Below are 20,546 nucleotides of genomic sequence, written 5' to 3' on the forward strand. Positions count from 1 at the left end.
AAGACAGAGATAATAATTTTGTTAATTCTGAAACAAACTAACCATCTAGATGTAATCTAGGAGAACCTTTGTTGTAATGAGGCACAGCACAGGATAACTCAGGGATCAGATCTTGTCCTGCTGCCTCTGTCACTGCCATGGTACACCAAAGGAAGGCAACTTGGACAGGGATAATAGTGAAAAAAAGGCCTTTAACCAAAGCTACAGAAACTGAATCCAGCATTATGAAATACTTAGCTTGACTGTGGCACTTTCAGATGCTCTGTCGATTAAAAATGAAAAAGGAAGAAAAAAGAAAAAAAAATGGAAAGGAAAGGTTTCCCAAAATTAACAACATTAAAAAATTAAATATTCAAATGGTATTGGTTAGAAGACAGGAAAGGGAAAATCATCACATATTTTTCCTTATAGAAATTAATGCCATTCAAATAGATTCCAGTTTATTGTTAGTTATGATATTTTGACTTGTAATGAATATGACCTTTTGAACTCAGGATATATCCACATGTAATGCTTTGAGATGCAATGGACTTCTGAAAAGAAGCAATCTTGGCTAAATGCTTGCTATTAACAGGAGAGTTTTTCCAGGCTTTTAGAATTTGGGATCATTTGAGTAAACAACATACAGTCAGTTTACACAACTCTGACAGGGTGAAGGTGTCTCCCAGAGATATTAAACTTGGAGTGTCCCTGGAACAAAACCTAAAATTTTGTGCTTGCACTGGCTGCAAACAGGGGTGCAGATGGGTATTCCCAGCACACGTGATGTGGTATGAAGCTGCTGTAAGGAATTCTATCCACGATCATTGCTGAAATACATCTGCCACCTGTGCTAAGTGCAGCCCGGGAGATCTGATGATGTGTGATCAGCTCCAGAGGTTTACTGTCACGACACATTATTGCTATGCAGTCGGCTGTGATCCTTGCCTTATCATCATTATGGGGTATTTTTGAATCAAAGAGAGAATACGTTCAAACACCTTTGTGATTTCCAGTAAATTTCTGTGCAATACAATTCCCAGAAAAGCCCAATGTTCTGAACTGCCTGTGCACATGGGCTCCCTGTTGTGTTAAAGACACATCTCCTGTTGATGTTTTCCAATAAATTATATAGTGTGTGCTGCTGCCAGAGTACAGGCTATTCTACTTTCTAGCACATGGAGCAACTTCTGAAGCTAATCAAAGAAGGTGTCTTTTGTGAATTCATATTTTAGGGATGTTAATCGTCATCAGTCCAAGGTCTTTCTAAACCTCTTGTTGGAGTCAGCATTATTTCATGTAAAGTTAATATTTGTGACTGTATGAAAGAAAAGAGAGCTCATCTGCATTTCAAAAATTACATAGACATAAAAAAGGGTCACTACCCTAAGTTATTTTAAAAAAGGGATTTGGGAGCAATTACTCCGTGGTCACCAGTTGCAGGAGAGAATTTTTGAGCAAGTTTTCAGATTGAACATGTCAGGAAATTTGTGCCATTAAATGTAAATACATGAAACTGGGATGGAAATAATTTCTAGAATCCAATTTGGTAAAAAAATGAACACAGGTGCAGCTCTTATCAGATAAGGAAAGACAGATGACAACAGGAAAGGTTTTGACATGCAGTTCTCATTCACTTCTACCAAAAGTTTGCTTGGTTGGTACAGGAGATTCTGGAGATGGCTGCTACAGGAACCATCAGTTTACTTCTCTTGGTACTACCTGATGGTTCATACTGACTTTGTATGTATCTAGAAGGGGAAGTGGTTGCTGTCCAGGAGTTTTGCAATACATTGATTTTCCCTTTTTTTTCTGATTTACCTTTCTAATAAGCAGAGAGAGAGTGGCATACATAAATTCATTGTATTTTAACATACATAAATTCATTGTAGTTCTAAAGGAAGTCCAGATTTCTAAAAGAAGAGTTTGTATTTGTCTGTATTTCTCTGGGAAGATGAAAAATCTGAGATTTCAGAGACCACAGACATTCTGCTTCATTATTGTCATAGCAACAAATGATCTTGAAGCACTGTATGCAACATCTATAGCCATTTGCAGTATAGCTCTAGCTACTAACTTGTTTCTGTTAATGGCTGGCATGAACCAGTCTCCGTAATCTCTGCAATTTAATTGATGAACCACAAAACAAATGGTCATAGTTAATAAAATTATATTTTGCCATCTGTGTCCAGTAATGAGAAAATCTGAATTATAGGAATGAAAAAGAATGAAGTTTTCTTCCAAACAGATCAATGCATCCCACCTCTTTGTCAGCATTAAATTAAATGTTATCTGGTGCTGTGTATTTCCCTCCTTGGTTGCCATGGCTAATGGGAGTTTCAACCAAGATGGACAAGAATTCTGTTTGACCATGGGGAATATAATACCTTTTCCTCTGTTTTCCTAAGAGTCTGTGTAGTATGAGTCTACAATCTTATTTGGTCTGAGTACATCCAAGTCTCACTTAGAGGAGGACAATTTTGTTCAGCTCTGCAGTGTTATTTGCTGTTACAAAACCATATCTATTTCTATAAAAGAAATCTAGAGGATATGTGCAGTTTTATTCCTAAAGCTTTGAAGGATTTCAAAATCAGCTGGAGCTGAAGGCAAATTTGGTGCTGCCACAGTATCTTGCAAGGATGATTACAACAGCAGAAAAGTACACCTTTGGAACACATATTCTGTTTTCCTGAGTTCACATTCTGAGCAGTTTGTTCTCTTGAGAGCGAGGATATAAATTGGACTCTCCATAAAGAGGCCACTACAATTTAAAGGTAAAAGCAAAAAAGGAAAAAAAAACCACCCCAAAACCTTTTATAAGCTCTCTAGGAACCTCTATATCATTAATTCCCATTAAAAGATAAATGGTCCCCACACAGAAGATAGCAAAGTACTTTATGGTGACAACTTGATTACCTAGCCCATGCCAAGGATCTGGACCATTTCCTTAAGCTTTCGAGAGGAAGACAGACTAAGGCAAGAAGGAGACTATATTATATCCACTCACGGGAGGCAAAGAAGATGCAATGCTGCTGAGCACCCTGTTGTGTGCAGCAACACTGTTCTTGTTCTACACAATACCTTTCAGATTTTGAAATATTCATTGTTTGGATTAATATCTATGTCTAGGTCTCAGACAAGTCTTGATGGATCTCACTGTATTGCCAAATATCTCCTCTTTTTTCACCACAGTACCATCAACCTCTGTTTTAGTCGTCATCTGTTAATCTATAAAGTGCCCTTAATCAGTCATCTCTGACATTCCTATAAATTTTCCATCAGACATAACACATTACTGGCTATTTTTCATTCTCAGAAGGCAAATAAGAAAAACATACTTGAGGTCTTGAATCATATAAGCTGTGCAAAATAGCAGACTCCATTTCTAGTACTTTCTTTCCTGAAAACCACAGCCATAATTTGAGAAGCTCAGCAGCTGCAAATAGGGCCTGGTTTCCAAAACATTAAACTTATTTTTGGGGTGTAAATGTCAGAAATTGGGGTTCATTTTTGTGTATCAGGAGCTCTGAAAAGAGAAGTTTGTGTTTTCAGCTTTTTAGAAGTGGATGTGAAAACGTGCTCCGAGTGCCTTGGAAAGCCTGGTCGGCTTGCGCTGTCCAGGGTCCTGACAAGGATTGGAAGACTCGATTCCGCGCTGAACTCCATCTAAACTAACTGGTTGCCATGGCTGACCTCTGAAAATGAACACCAAAGGCTTTCCCACAGGCTGCTTCCAAGCAATCCAGGTTTCTGCAATAGTGCCCTTTCCTATAAAATGACGCTGCAGCCAGAAGAATGTTATGAACCTTAACTCACTGATATTTATGCAATATTTTAGAGGCTGTCAGAGCAAAAGTTAAAAAAAAAAAAAAGGGTTTTCTTTAAAGAGAGGCATGAGATTTTCCCTTTTTCCATGACGAGAACAGTGCAGCGTTCATAAATATGGAAAGACTAGTTAATATTTTAACTCTAAGCAACATAGATTTTTAAAAAGGAAAAAAAAAAGGAAAAACAAACAACATTTAACAATGAGCAGCTGTCACTAATGAATTAAGAGGCTGATTAAGAATAGAATGATGGATATTAATGCATTATTATAATCCACTATAATGCAGAAAATCTAAATGGAGAAAAAAAGGACATATTATAAAATCCTGACATTTTTAGATTTTGAGAAAGTAATAGTCGTCTTAAATTTTAACTAATTAAGACTAAGTGGAAAACTGGATGCAATTAATGAGAAATTAAAAATAAATGGGAGGAAAATTATTTCTGAAAAAGGTTTTTCTTTCATGCCCACTCATGAAAACTCCTGAAATGGATAGTATCTCTCCTTTGTCTTTCTCCATGTTGCACATTTTTAGATCAGATAAGGTGGCTCAGAAAAACACACTTTCTGTAGAAAGGTATGTCCACAATTCTAGGGAATTCTGAGCGAAAATATTTGACTGTGGGCCTCGGGCTGGCTTTTTTTTTTTTTCCACTGGAAATGTCATGTAACTGGGGCCTTTTCAGTCCGTGTTCATTTTCTCAGATTGTTCTCTGCTGCCACAGTATGGTGCTCAGCTGCTGTTTGAAAACATGAAAAAGAGGATCTTTATCAGAGACTGCAGTTCTTTTCATGTACCAATATGACTGGTTGCCATGTAAGATCTCTTTTAAAGAGTATTAAAAAGGCTTTAAGCTGTATCTTATATTTCCTAAGAAGTGAAAAAAACAGTTTTCAATTAAGTACCTACCGCTTTACATTAAAAAGCTCCTGTCTCCTCATGTTATTTGTATGTCATTTTGTCTTCAAAACAAAGATAAATATTGCTTTCAGTATTTGTGGATAATAGCAGCACTTGAACAGCAGCAGGCTTTTCCTATGAAAAATACTCTTTTTTTTCTTTTCTTTTCCCAGAATATCATGATCTTCTAAAATTAAATATGTTTGACTGCAACATGATGTCTTAAAATAAGGACAGCACTAGCCTCCCTTACATGTAAGTTTGATGTGCTTCATCATTGCACTATTCTTTGATTCAAAAATACTTTGCTAACAGTGCAGAAAAGTAAGGGTCATTAAAATCACCCTGAAATCAAGAACAGATCACAGGCTACATAGAATATCTCTCAGCTGTGCTTTCTTACATATATTATATTTTCATAAGCCTTACTTCCTCTCTTCAGGTACCTATTTTCAAATACTTGGGTCAACAGTAAGGATGCACTCAGCCAGCTGGGGCCACCTTGGTCTCTACTATCTTATAATCTGCATCAAAATATGTTCTTATGTCTTTATTTTCTCATTTCTATATGATATCTCCCCAAATCCCTTCTGACATACAGGCAGAAGTCTTCCTAGAGCCAGCTTTTAGCTTTCAAGGCTTAAGGAGAAAAGAGATAAAGTCTTACTGAACATGTGCATGGCAAGGACAAAGAACTCCAGGATTAGTGCAAATCTCTTATGCAGAAGGCCTCAAATGCACACCTTACTCATACACTGCTATAAAAAAAAAAGATTGCTGAGCAAAGGTGGGATTCACTTTACACCCAGACATTCAGCATATTTCTAGAGAAGTGCAAAAAGGGGGGTTTATTATTATTATTTGTCTGTAGTCGCGTTGTTATAGTGGTAGTGCAAGTTCACAACAAAACATTGGGGCGCCAGGCCTAAGAGTTGATTGTTTTGACCTTGAAGCCTAAAGATACCTTTACATACATTAAACTTCATGTCATGAACCGTGCCAGTGACTTCAACATGTCTATTAACATGCTTAAGTTTAAATCTACACTTAAGTGTTTTTCTGGATCGGAGCCACAATACTCAGTTTCCATAAATTACGTGAACAAGATTTTGCCTGAGGTATTTAGAGATTTTAATATATTATAGTTACATTCTAGAGCCGGCATAAAGTTAAATCAATAAATAGTTCTTTCTTTGGTTAAATTAAAAGGCATAAATCCAAATCCTTTGGACTGAGCAGACTTTGTTAAATAAGCCTTCAATTCCAAGGTTTCAGCCCTACAGGTAATGTGAGCCAAGCTAACTGTCTTCTGGGTCTACAGTCAAAGAATAAAGATTAAAATACTGCTCCTGCCCCACAGATGCATTACACAGTCACCACTCAGGAGATCTAAACAGAAACCAACTCAAACATAGCCAAAATCCCAGCAGAGTCAATGCAGTGAAGTGCTACAGGGCAAATGTAGTTAATAGCTCCACATAGCACGATTTCCCCTCCGTGCAAGTACACTCAGCATCGCTATCAACATGGTAATTATTGCTTAATGCTGTGCTACAAAGCAGGGAAAACAAACTTCTGAAACTGGAAGTGCAAGAAGACTGAAGGCATTCTAGGGTTTTCTCACGGTTCTAAGTCCTACATACCCTCAAAATACACTCACAGCCTGCAGGGCAACTAAATAAATTTTAAAACGACGAAAAAGCTTTACATTGGTGTACACACAGGACCTCAGACTTGCTTTTTTTGATGAGGTGATATTAATTGGTTGTGCTATGTTATTTCCCAAGCACCAACTAAAAAACAGGGATTCTAGTCAGCACTAAACATGGAAAGTAAAAACACATTCTCCATGTCCCCGAAAGCTTAGGGTGCAGTCACTAAAGGCAAGTGCCTAGATATGAGGTTGAACTCACTGTGTGGACAAAACCAGTAGGTTTCCCACTGGGATTACAGTTACCACGTGGAGCTTTTTGGCACTCAACCAAGCAGGAGAAAGTGCTGAGGAGACAGGAAGGAGTAAAACCTGCCTTTTACTTGAAATTTGCCATTGCCATCAGAAAAGGAGTCAGACCCTGAAATTCCTTCCTGCATCTGGATGTTAGTTCAGGCATTTCAGGACATCTGCCTAGATCATTAGTGTTTCCTTTCCAGGTTGAAGCCTGGACAAGCCACATGTTATCCCAGCCTTTCTGGAAATGCAGGAGTACATATTAAGGGATGGAGCAAACAGGGAACACAAAAGACAGAAGGACAAGGAAGACAAGTCCTAGACCAGGATATGAAGTTACGTGAAATGGCACTGAGATGGGGATATCGAGTCCATAGAAGAGAACATGACTACCTTGTGCAGTGCTGGTATTTAAAAGACCTCTCAGCTATTTTGGATTTGCCCTTCGCAACTCAAAGAGATAAGGGGAGTGAATAGGAAAGAACAAAGCAGGATAAGTAACACAAGAGCAGAAAACAAATACCACAGCTTCTTTCTTCTAGCTAGCTTAAGAGAGTATAAACTAAATGGAAAGAAAACGGAAGGTTAGATTTGAGGCAAGGAAAGGGCAAGCCAGATGAAGGACAAGTGTGGAGTAAAGGTGAGATGAAGAGTCTGACTTGGAATTACGAAGAACCATGAAGCAAAAGGCCAACCTGAACAGCTACAAAAAGTCCAGTGAAAACTTCAGAAAGGTCACTGACTTTCCGAAAGTTTCCCTATGTGGCTACAAGATGAAAGGGTGCAGTTTGGGACCTGTGCATGAGAACAGTTTGTATAGACAAACTTTGCCACACATAATTCATTTACTGTCATTCCTTTCAGGAACTTTTTTTCTTAATAAAACGAATCATAACATTTTTTTTTCTTCAGATGATTTCTTACCTCAATGGACTTTTTGTGCTCAAAGCTTCTTTTTTGGTGAAGCGCTTTTTCCAAGAGTTTTTTTTTTAAATGGAGAATGGTAGTTATAAAATGTGAGCTGCAAAATGGACTTAAGATTTGAATCCTTCTTCACAATTTAGGATTTTTTACTCATAGTTAGATAAAGAGCAATTTATGCAAATCCTTCTAGAAATTATTTTACTTTATCAAACAGTGTTCTTTCTGTAAATTAAGAAATAACCAACTTATACATTTAGTAACCTTGCATGATATTAACTGCAAATGATGATTTTATTGAGGTTTTTTTTTTTCCAAAGACTATATTGCTGCCAACTTAAGCCAAAATATTTCTTGGTTTTATCATGAACACTCATATATATCCTACAGACAGACGGCAACATTCAACAGTAACACAGTTTCACCTATCCTTCCTACTCTGTGATTCCCACAGGCCAGGCTCTCTCTCAGAACTCCCTTTAAATTGTAACAAAGAAATTTTCCTTTAAACTGATGGTATAGAATAGTCCCCTGTAATTTTTCATGTTATTTATATAATTTCCCTGGTAGCACACTGTGCTATTATATGCTATAAATCATATTTTATTTTGGCAAGAACTGCTGGTGGTGTTATTTTTAGGTCCAACTCTGCTTCTGCTGATATCCAATCCAGCTAAGAAAATAGCTGTAGGAACATTTAAAATCTCACATACAGTATTGGGATGACATCCATATTATGAATGTTTTGGGAACAGCAGTACTATAGGAGTAAAAAACACCACTGACTAAAGAGAATGTGTCCTGAACATATACATAGCAGCACTTTTACACTGCTGAGAAATGAGAAAGGGGATTTACTTTTTCTAAACACTATTTCTGTGGCCTTTTTCAGACCAAGTAAATTGCCACAAATTACATTTACATGACATTTCAACCTAGTTACAGTCAAATCCGTTGGAAAACACAGTATCTGACACCAACAGGATTTCAAAGGTACGTTACATCACACAGAAGCCTGTAACTTCTATTTTTTTTCAAAGACCAAGAGTATACTTTTCTTTTACAGAGCGGTTATTACATAACCTAGAGTTGAATGCAGAAATGGGAAATTTAACCTTAGAAAAACTGCCTATTTTCTTTGCTTCGTGCTTTAAAACATTCATAACTGAGCAGTTAAAAACGGACCAGTAGAAAACGGTAGAACTGATCAAGTATTTTTACTGGGGTTCAAAGTCATTTAGATGGTAAACAAAGGATATTTGATCAATGAACCGGCATTGTGACGTCTGGTCACACTCTTAGGGCATCATTCTGCTCTCTCTGGTACCAGCATGAACCAGGAGTAACTCATGTAAATTAAAAGCACACACCAAACTGGTGTGGAGTCAGGAGGAGGCGCCGTGTGCTCCAATCTTTGTCTTTCAGTGTTCTATATCTGACTTAAGAGATCATCTCATTTACAGAGCCCTACATTAGACATATTGCCTTCTTGTTTTAAAATACGTGTGTTTAATATTTAATTTAACAGAATTCCGTATTCCAGTCTCTGTGTTCTGTGCAAGTCCCTTTGAGGCTCGTGGTTTGTATGTGCAGTCACAATTCTCCTCAAGTGTAATTTGGAAGCACCATTGCCTAATGGAGTGAAAGGAAGTATCCGGCTCCAATTAATCCTGGTTCTCTTTGGAATGAGTAACGCAAATATTGCCCAGCCAGTGTCAGTTTGTAAAGTGGGCTTTAGGAGTTGAGCCAGGCAGTCCAAAACTCATTGAATTTATTGAGTGTGCTGATGGAATACTGGTGGAGGTACAGGTCTTGTCAAGTGTCCACACACTTCAAGCACATACAGGCAATTTGAACTACCAACTTCAGATGACAACACACTCAAAAATTTTGCCAACTCTGAAACATTGGTTATAATGATACACACAGAGCTGTTATTGCACGTGAGACTGAATAAGTATCATAAAATAGGTACTGTAAATGTAAATTGTGCCTGTGCCTTTTAATTATGTCATGCTTCGAAATATTGCATAGTATTTGCAGAGAGACATATCAATAATATGCAAAAAAAGTTATTTCACAATTTTAAAAAATGCTCACAGATTTTGAACGTCTGATCTATTGGGGCAAACCAAAGAAAATCTGAAGTTACCCAAGGCCAATAACAGCAGAATGAAAATAACAGTTTAAATGGTACCTGGGTGACCATCTCAGCTCACTTGCAAGAGAGACTATTTTCAAGAACATTTGGCACATCTAGAATGTGGGATAGCTCTCTGAAGTAAAGAATATAAACATTAAAAGGTCAGAAATAGTACAGCTAAGTTATCCATTTAAATGGGAATGGGAAACTTTGCCATTTGGCTCTGAACCATTTTGTCATTCTGCATCCTAATGACAATTACATGTCCCATCCCAATATTTCACTTTCAAGCTCCATAGAATTAGTGATAGTATTTCAGGGGTTAACGGAGGCAAAGTACTTTCTTTAGCGAAGATATGAAATTAGATTAGAAATTAGATTGCTTTGAAAACATTATATGCAGCAAAATGTGCACTCAGAAAGCCTTTAGGAGTAATCCTCTAAGCATGGCTTCTTGTGACTTGAGTTTTACTTTTCCACAGCAAAGAAAAAAAAAACCAAAACAACTCCAAAGATGTGGTGAGATTCTGCCATCTCCAAGAGACACAGTTAAAAACTTTATAATCCAGGGGAACTGAAATTGTTTCAAACACTTCCCCATCCTCACAATCACAGACTGCAGCAGGGGGCTGCAAAATTTCCCTGGAATGAACCTGGAGGGACCAGCAGCTACATGGCAGCTGGACAGATGTGCTGCAGCCTTCACCTTCCATGGGAAAGGCTGCAGCACATCCTGCCTCAGCCCCGTGCCCAGCAGGAGGACTCGAGTTTGTCCTCAGACGGCATCTTTAAACTACCTTTCACCATGTGCTACCAGGGGTATCATCCCTTCGCCAGGAATAGAGCTTCTAAGGGCCTCTTTATGCCAATCTGATTCCTCTTATCTTACATAAGGGGCCAGGGCAGGGACAGAGCTCGCTTTCTTAGCTCTAAATCCATCCTATATGGCACGCAATTCTCCAAAGTACAGCCAGCTTCTGCTTTTATGAAGCACTGTGCAGTGAAGAATGAAGGATCCTGTTTTTCACCATTTAAAGATGTATGATAGCAACAAAGCTCTATGTTAAAATATTTAACTCACAGAGAACTTATGGAAATTGTCTATTCAAGCTCAGCAAAGACATTAAATTACCAAGCTGTTCTAGGACAGTTGTGTGTGGAGAAAAGCCAGAAATGCTCTGAGATTGTAATGTTGCTCACAAAGATTACAGCATGAGCCTGATTCAGAAGCTTTTTTATACAGCTTGGTGAGCTGCAAAATGTTACCATATCAATTTCTGCAAAACATACTGTGTGTGTACATATAGATATAAAAGCAGGACTTATACACAGCACATTTCCTGCCACATTTTGAGTGGCATCTGTTTGTTTAGTGTGCTGAAATATGAAAAATAATATTTAGCAACTACTGGTAACACAATGTTAACAAGATTTACGAGTATAGCTCTGTCTGTCAAAATGCAGATAAAAGATAAATCCTTCTATCTCTGTGTTTTAATCAGTCAGATCAGAGGTTTGATGAATATGCAAATGTGACTGTTTATACACTAGTTTCAGAGTGAAAGGAAACAAATTCAGTTTCATTATAGAACTAATGACAGCTCTGTCCTCTAAGATTAATAATTAAAACCCTACACACATTAAGATGATAGTGCTCTTTCCTCCCAGCCTCTGCAGATTTTACTTTTCTATTTTTTAATACCCCTTTCCCTCATAATTGTTTGTCCCCCTAATTGGAATGATTAATAATTAATGCCAGTTCATGGATATGCAATAGTCATCTTTAGAACAAGAACTGTACTTAACCTACAAAAAGGGTTAAAGAATGACTTCTTTGGTTAATTCTGTTTTTACTCTTCTCTGTAAGTTAATTTTTTCCTCCAAGTTTTATGCCACCACAGGAAACTCAATGGCCTGCTTTAATGATGGAAGCCTTTTATTTGTTTCAGTGCAGGGTATACATATGATTTCATTTTGATGTTCACGTTATATGCTGGGTTTCTTTTTAAAGTCCCTGCTGCTGGGATCAGCAGCCTTCACAGCTTTCTGATTCTGAAACACACACTATAAGTTTAGACCAAATCAAATCTCAGAGAAAAGATTAAGAGTGTAGTACAAGTGCATTATAAAGTCTGAGAAAGCAAAAGTTAAAAAAAATATATATTTGAGCTATTATTTTTTAATCTGATTATTTCTGGGTCGACATGGGAGTGGCTGAGTCATTCTTGCCAAATCCCCTGGTCAGGCAACAATTCAGAGAAAGATTACAGCAAAGTGAGCAGAAGTTCAGCCTCACCATTAACCCTTCTTCCTGCTCCAGAAGAACAATGACACTTCATTTTATGTGGCCATTAAGATCTTTACAGAGACCACTAAATCCCTGCTAATTGCAAATCACCAAAGCATGAATTTTTAAGAGAAAATAAAATAGGTGGGTTTTGTGTGTTTTGCATTATTTTATCAAGAAAAGTTATCTTCTGGGTCAAAAACCCCATATTTCTTTCTGAGCAGAAAAGCTCTTCAAGAAAGACAAATTCAAGAAAGAAAAGAGTACTCTAAATATCACATTTCTTCGGTAAAGCTGTTTCAGTTTCATCTTTTAATGTCTTTAGAGATAAACTGATCCTACATAGGAATCTGGCATTGCCTTGCCTATCACAAAGGGAATATTTTATGTGAAATTAAATTAGCATTTGTCTATATTTCAACATGCAGGTACACTTCCTCCTGTGTCATTGATAGCAAGAAAACAAGTACATGTTTGTGGGTGCTTTAGCAAGGACGATGAATTATACTCTGGAAGCATTTAAGGATAGACATCCATAATGAAGCCTGCTGGCTGGCAAGCATGCCTGGTACTTACCACACTGAGCCCCAGCAATTCCCTGCAAAAGTAGTCCATGTTCCTCCTCTGGAGGTTGTCTAGGTAGTGCTGAAGGCGAGTGTAGGTGTAGGGGTAGCAGTAGGCAAACTGGTAAGTGTCGTCCTCTCGGTCAAAGCAAAAAGCAAAGGACATGACATAGTTCTTCCTGTGGTCTGGGCAGCGATAGTAATACACGTTTTTGGAGGGGATTCTTTGCCTGAAAAACAAAAACATGTATGGGTATATATTCATTGACATATATGTACGTGGACGTAAGAAATCTGAACCAAAGAGCTGTGTGAGATCCAAATTTCCTCCAAAGTAAATGAAGTGGAACAGCTGGAACAGCTCAGGTGAGGTGAGCTGGTGAGGAGATCCCAGAACCTGCATTTGGGAGCACTTATGCAGATCAGGGCCATGACAGCTCTGGGGCCACTGTCACCACAGGGACTGCAGCTCTGCCCAGGTGCCCAAGCTGGCAGAGACACCACAGCAGGGAGAGCATCATACAACCAGGGAAACCCATACCCACAAAGTGAAAAGGATGCACAGGATGACCAAACATCCTCTACTTCACTATCAGGCTGCTGCAACCTCACACCACTCATACACAGGCTCAGGCCAAACCTCTGCCTGGAGTGGGGCTACACCCTCTGTTAAAGGCTTAATTCACCAGCACAGAGAGGAGGCACAACTAATGAAGGAATGTCAGCATAAGGGAACACTGACAAGACTGCTACTGAAATATAGAACAACTTCACATATATATATATATATATATTTTTTTTTTTTTTTTTTTAAATATATCCTTAATAGTCAGGGGACACATATCAACATCTAGCCAATCAATGAAACAGAAGATAAATTCTTGAGGTTAAAAAACAAACAAACAAACAATCTAAAAATCATACAAAAAAACTTCGGGTATGGAAAATAACCAGGTCTTAAAATAGAAAGCAAAGCAGAAAAGGGTATTTGTTCCCATTCCAAACTGGACTACTGCCCTCCACAACATTTCTGGTTTCTCTGACAAGATAGAAATGAATATACATGATGGTAAATAATTACAATAAAGATGTTTATGTCATTGTTATCAAGGTGGTATTTCTTTGAGGAATAACAAATACCTGCCTGCAATCTCTCACACACCTCCAATTATTCTGTTACTTTTCAAGAGAAATTAGTAATATTCCAGAAGTGGGGCGAAAATTTGTTCTATGGATGCAAAATGTTCACTATTTCTGTTTTTATGCTTTATTCATTCCTTAGGTGGAACTTCCAGCTTCATTCAGACAGGAATAGTCTCCAATCATGCCATGCACTTGTAATTTGATGTAAGTAACTTGCCAGTCATGTTTGGCAACAAAATGCTACAGTCCTGCAGAATCTACCTGATTCAATTACACAACCTCATAAGCAGGTCTCATCTAATGATTGAAGCAGATCTCAGCTAAACTGGGATCATGGTGAGGGAAAATCATAACAAGATTTACAGACATAGCACCAGTAATGTGTCTCTTTGTAATCATTCCGAGAAGCTGGTCTGCTGCAGAACATCAGTTTTGGCCTCTCATTGCTAACATGAATTAGAGGACAAAACTCTCATTATACACAGGTACATGTTTGCCAATTAGCAGCAGTTAACGAGTCTGACCAGCAAGACTCGGAATCTACAAAGAGAAACAGAAAGGAATTGAGATCTTCCTGTGCAAGTAAAATAAAGAAATAGTGATGCAGTTAATTACACTCAGAATAAGAATTTATCTGCCCCTTTTAATGCCCTGCTTCCTGAACATTCTGGGCCTCAATAATTTACTTCATGGCTCATGACTGCACATGAGCCAGGGTGTGTCCAGGTGGCCAAGAAGGCCACTTGTACCAGCAATTGTGTGGCCAGCAGGACCAGGGCAGTGACTGCCCCCGGTACTCAGCATTGGTGAGGCCACACCTTGAATTTGGATATTACAAAATATTTTGTGAATGAAAGGGTTGTCAAGCATTGGAAGAGGCTGTCCAGGCAAGTGGTGGAGTCACCATTCCTGCAGGTATTTAAAGGATGTATAGATGTGGCACTTGGGGACATGGTTTAGGGGTGGCATTGGCTGTGCCAGGATAACAGTTGAACTCAATGATATTAAAGGATTTTTCCAACCTAATGAAATTTATGATTTGGTGATTTTTTTGTTAAATAAGATACTTTCTTATCACTAAGATCTGGAAATTATATTTAAGGCACATGTAAAAAAGACAGAAAAACAAACATTTCATTTTTTTTTTAAAAAGTATCAGTAGGGAAAAATGCCACCAGCCATCTGCATGCAGCACTCTTACCTAATGGTTTTCTTCAGTATCTTAACATATTTCTATCATTTGCCCTTACTCTGGAGTGCTATAGGACATCCCTCATTTGATCTCAAATCAAGCAGATGATATGGCAGTGGGTAAATGTATTCCAGCTCCCAGTTCTCAAACCCTAATGCAAGTTTAAACAGTACGTTGCTGAGTTGTTGAACTTTATTTGTTTCCAAATTAGCATGGGAGAAATAATAAAGGACAAGCCTCACTCTGTGCTATAAAAATTTCATGTAAAATGAGACCAATAGGAGGAAATTCAGGATTTTAGAATGGCTAATGCTAATTGAAATTCATCTGCTGATAGTTAATGTTTAAACGACACATAGTTCTCCTTGGTTCAATAACTTTCTACTTTTAAGCAAGTTGAAGACAACTTTGTTAATGTATTAAAGGCACTTTTGATATTTCATTCCCTTTCCCCTTCATTATAAAAGCTAAGCATCTGTTTTATTATCCACTTTGACACATCACTTTATGGCTGCATTTGGCTATTATGGCTAATCTTGATGTCTAGGACATCTGGTATTGACATTTCACTATCTGGTGTCTGACACAACAGCAGAAACCACCCTCAGTTCCTAGGTTTAAATTCACCCTCTCAGGGCAAAAAGTGCCCAAACTCTTAATTCAAACCATATCTTCCAAAAATAATTATAATAGTACTCCTGTCACTGCTAATCTATTTTTATCTCTCCTAGCACTTTGTCACTGCTAATCTATTTGTGAGTCATATAGAGAAAGAGAGTTAGCGTTTAGATACCAACAACACATCTTTAGACATAGGAGCCTGATCAGATTTAGATCTTATCAGGGAATTAAAGAAGAAAAGAAAAAACGAGAAGAAAAAGAAAGAAAAGAGACACAGTGCTAGATATCACCAACTGAGTTTTTGATAACGAAAAGACATTGCTCAGTTCTTGAATTAACCTTTGTGTCCTAGACACACTATTGTTTACTCTTTCCCTTTTTTGTTCTATGCCTTCTGGAAAAGGACTCCCACACACTGTGGCAGCAGCTGCTCCTATTAATTTAAAGCTATTACAAAAATTAAAATTAAACCCAATTACTTTGGCTGGTTTATAGCTGGGGAACGGCTTAGTCTGATTGTTCCCTCTGGTTATGGACAAAAACAATATTCCTACCTACAGGCAGCTGCCAGTGGAATACTAATGCATCTAGGGCCTGGCAGGAACAGATTCAGAATGCAGAGTCTAACTGCATTTCTTACTAAAGAAAAATATCTTATCATGGATCTGCAGAAATGCACCAAGTTCTTACGCTGTGAGTCACAATGAAGCCGATTTGTAGCTAGAGGCAGGAAAGCAAAATGATGGTGGAAACCCTAATGCTCCAATTTGTCCCTTTGCATTTCCAGGCAGCTCACACTCAGCAATGCATCCTGCTAATTGATACGCAACTGCCTGGACCTCTGAGCTCCTGAATGGCTATTTAAAGGAGAACCACCCCCGTTCCAAGTACAGCCACAGAGAATAATGTGCAAACAACTCATTTCCAGTCTGTTTGCAAGATGTATTTAAAGAAATGTAGCTTGATATTTTACATCAGTTTGACATAAATTCAGAATGCCTAGTCTTAAAGATAAACACAAACTCTTTCTGTCCAAGTAAGAAGGAATCACAGAAATGGAAAGTTCCTCTCTATTTTGAAGTCCAGTGCCAGTCAAAGGCTTGAGCCAGTGGATTTGAGTGTCTTCTCCTCTTATCTTACAAGGCAGCATTCCCAACCCAGCAGATTTGTTACTCCAAGAGTGAGTGTGCATGGGCTTGCCTGTTCCTGTCTGTTTGCTACAGTGCAGTCTGGATTCAGGACATTTGCTCTGTTTTGTGCAACAGGATCAAATTTGTCAGTGTAAAAAAAATAAAAATTAAAATTGTAGTCCTCATCCCATACCAAAAACCTGATGACTTTAGAGGACCCAGGATTTTACTCCTTGCTACTACAGAAGGCAGAAAGGAGTATAAATGCGCTTTGAAAACTTCATCCTAACTATACTTCCAATTTGAATGCAATTTTGACTTCAACTCTAATAATTTTGACCTTAAAATCAAACTTTGTTATCTGTCCCACTTTTATTTCCATTTGAAAATCAAGGCTTTGGAGGACAAACACCGGGGGTAGTGGTGGTACTGCTTTGTGGCATTTGTTCTCTAAGTTTAAAACATAGAAGGGTGCTAACCAAATCCTCTTGTGGCACCACAGCATGAATAATTACAAAACAACAATTTTTGGAATGCTTTTTTATCCCTATTGTATGACCAAAGCAGGGAGCTCTGGCCCAGCCAAATTCCCAATGACTTTAATGAGCAGCATAAATAGTCCTTGGACTGCTTTTAATATGGCACTTGTAAAGTAATTACTCAGTTCCTTGCCTCCACAGGATCGGGTTAGACATACCACAGTCAGTAGAATTCAAAGTAAAATGATGATCTTTGGAGGAAAACCAAAAAACTGCAGGTGCTGTAAAAAATGAATGGCCAAAAGAAAAATTGCGGGATCTGACTTGTAAGGAAATGCTCAAGTTGTGGTGCTGCGTTAGCTGTGGTGACACGCTGGGGGGGATCATTTTCAATTGCCATCAATTTGCACAGGTGGGGATACTAAACAAATTCACAAATTTCCAAGCTTGCCTATAGAACTCAAAGGGGTGGGCCTGAGTCATGATCTCAGACGAAATCAAGCCTAATGACCCAAAACCTGATTCAGATTCAACTTTGAAAAATAACCTCCAGGTATTTATTGGCGTTGCCCTAAATACTAGATTTGGCTACTCTTTCTGAGGGCTCAAATTTTAGTCCTAAAGCTGGATGTCCCCTGTCATTAACTGCCAGAAATCCAGCAAAATCCGGACAAAATCTAAAGATGTAAATCATGTGCTGCAAACTCCTCTTCTGGGAGGCAGCCCTTTCCAACTGAAGGCCTTCCTGACTTCTTCTTCTTAGTCTAACCCATTATTTTTCTTCTTGCTTATTCTTGTTGACAAGTGGAGCTGACCATCTTCAAAATTCTTAGCTTACTTGTGACAAAATAAGTTTGTAGGGTTTTTTTTCTTGCACATAATTTTATATTTGATTCACAGAGCATGGAGTGACAGTGAATATGTCAGATGGTGTTAAATATTTTTTGCAGACAACTGAATGGGTTTTGGCACAGCTAACTCAGTTTCAGACGCTGCAAAATAAGTCCTGCTTTTATTCTTCCTACAGTGTAGTACAATGTTCCCCAAATATTTTCATAACTTAAGACCTCAAGATTCTCCACCTCTAACAGTGCCTGGTTTCTTCTCCTTAACTGTAAAAACCAAAATATTATGTAATTCAATTTCATAAAAATCAGAAACCCTACACATTAAGCATGCAGCTTACATTTTTTAATTGAAATAATTAAGCAACCTCTATCAAGACTGTTAGGGAATTCAAATAATGATGAACTGCACAGAGATTGCTTGTAGTCTCTTCATTCTTTACAACTTTAAGGAGAAAACACTGCATTTTTAGCCATTTTTTTCTGTAAAATGTCATTAATTCATTAAGCAATGAGAAATTTTTTTTTTTTTTTTGAGAGAGAGAGTTTGCATGTTAAATGTTTATAATAAACATTGTGCTGGGTACCTGCATCAGTGCTAGTCAATATTTTTTTTAATGAGACCAGCATATTAGATGGGTCAGTCTCATTAGCTAAGATAACAAAATATCCTGAATGTACATTACTTCTTTTTCACTACTTGAAAGCCAAAACCTCGAATGAGATTTTTGTGAGCAAATGTTATGAGCATTATTTCCCAAATTTTATACCTTGGATACATTCAGGAGGAACTTGCTAAGAAAGTTTTTTATCCAAGCTATGTCTTCAAGACAGTGCAGTGTTCTGACAAGGAAAACTCAGAGGTGAAGAGAAATAATTAAAACATAGCAGTGGGAAATGTCCTTTTTCCTCTGTTTGCAGAATACCTTACACAAATGTGGTCCATCAGGCCAGTCATTCAGGTCCTACAGCACCACTAACAAGACCAGAAAGAAACCTTTTCTACCTAAAACCAGAGGGAACCAGTGGAAGTCATTACTCCTAAGAGTGACAAGAAATGCTGAGGAAAGGCTGTACCATTTGGGAAGCACAGGGAAGAAGTGAAGGGTCATGATTAGGAGATATGAAGCAATGCTGAAAACCTGTCCCCAGGTTCTGCTGGCAGAAATGAAGTCCCTATCCTTCAGTTTGCCAGAAGCAGAATGAAAGGGAGGGCTGATAAATTATAAGCTGGCAAGAAATAATTTTTTAAATGACTGAATTAATTTTAAGCAACTTCATATGAGATAGGGTGACACTCAATCCCCCAAATGGAGAAAAGTGTCGTTTGAGGTTCTCCAAACCTCAATTTGTTTTTGTGGGACAAGGTTTCACTCAATACTTTCCATTACTCCTCACTTGTCTATCTCCCTTAAACATGAAACTTGTCCACAAAGGTCAAAATTTGTCACTCTTCTGATAAAACACTTTAATATGTCTGAGAGCAGCTGTCAGCTGATAGCAAAATCCAAAACCTTCTGCCAGCAGCAGGTGCCAGTGGGATTTCCAGTGGACAAGCAGCCAGTTCCCCTTCTTCCTCCCTCCTGCCTACCCTCAGAGCCAAAGCTATACTCCCCCCTCCATCTTTTGTTTATTCTGTCCAGTTGCTAAATCTCAAACTGCAGTGACTTTCCTCTGAAGCAGCAGTTCCAATACTGCAATTATTCTAGAGAAACTCCCTTTTAAACTGCAGAGATAATGAATGGTGCTGATTTTTTCTGCTGTCAAAATATGATTTGCCTACTGACCACAGGTATTGCAGCCATGGATTGTTTCAATAGAAATATCTCTATGCAGTGTTTCTATGTGACAAAAAATAAAGAGAAGGAGAAAAGCCAACTTTCCACAAAAAATACTAGTTATTAAATAAAATTATTAGTTAGCCATACATGTGTTGGGATCCTCTGAAGAGATCATGAGCGTAAGAGAAGGATGTGGGGGCCAGCATTTGTGTCCTGAAATGCAGCTACTGGGAGAAAAAAGCAAATACAGATTGAAAATAAAATTAAAAAATACTTCAATTGACACATGAGAATTTGTGATAAGAATCACTAAGGTAAGGAACAAAGGAAGAAACAGAGTGACACACCACTGTAGTTCCAAAGTTTGCAATGCAGAAAAGAAAAACAAAAGGCTTTGGAAGAAATTGAGAAAGAGTAGCCACAAATGCTGTAAATAAGTGGAAAAATTTAAAAGAGTAAAGTCAACATAAATGATGTTGTGCTAGAAAAAGGTAAGGACAAGAAAATGTTCCACCTCAGCACAAAGCCTGTCCTGGCTTTGACCTATACCAGACTCTCTGTTCATAAAAAAGCAACTCTCCTGACACCTTCAGAAGACAATTCAAATATACTGACATTAGGGAGAAAATAAGCAAATAAAATCCAGAAGAACATGTATCTCTGACTGCATTGGAAAAGAAGGTAGGTCAGGAGACAGAGAGAAGGGGACAAGATTGGCACACCATGAACTCACCAGCTTCAGACTGGCCAGGAACAAGGTAATGGAATGACTTAAAATAAATGC

At 38.1% G+C, this 20,546-nt stretch overlaps 1 protein-coding gene across 6 annotated transcripts in view; it reads right to left on the reverse strand.

Moving 5' to 3' along the window:
* Window positions 1-20,546, reverse strand: part of LOC125330262 (BEN domain-containing protein 5) — an 888,500-nt gene that overhangs the window by 522,251 nt on the left and 345,703 nt on the right. For all 6 annotated transcript variants that reach the window (XM_048313226.1, XM_048313225.1, XM_048313223.1 and 3 more), the window contains exon 5: window positions 12,585-12,801. In XM_048313226.1, coding sequence (XP_048169183.1) covers window positions 12,585-12,801 — 217 coding nt within the window. The remainder of the gene's footprint in view (window positions 1-12,584; window positions 12,802-20,546) is intronic.

The sequence above is a fragment of the Corvus hawaiiensis genome, chromosome 9 (genome assembly GCF_020740725.1).
Source record: "Corvus hawaiiensis isolate bCorHaw1 chromosome 9, bCorHaw1.pri.cur, whole genome shotgun sequence".
Lineage (NCBI taxonomy): Eukaryota > Metazoa > Chordata > Aves > Passeriformes > Corvidae > Corvus > Corvus hawaiiensis.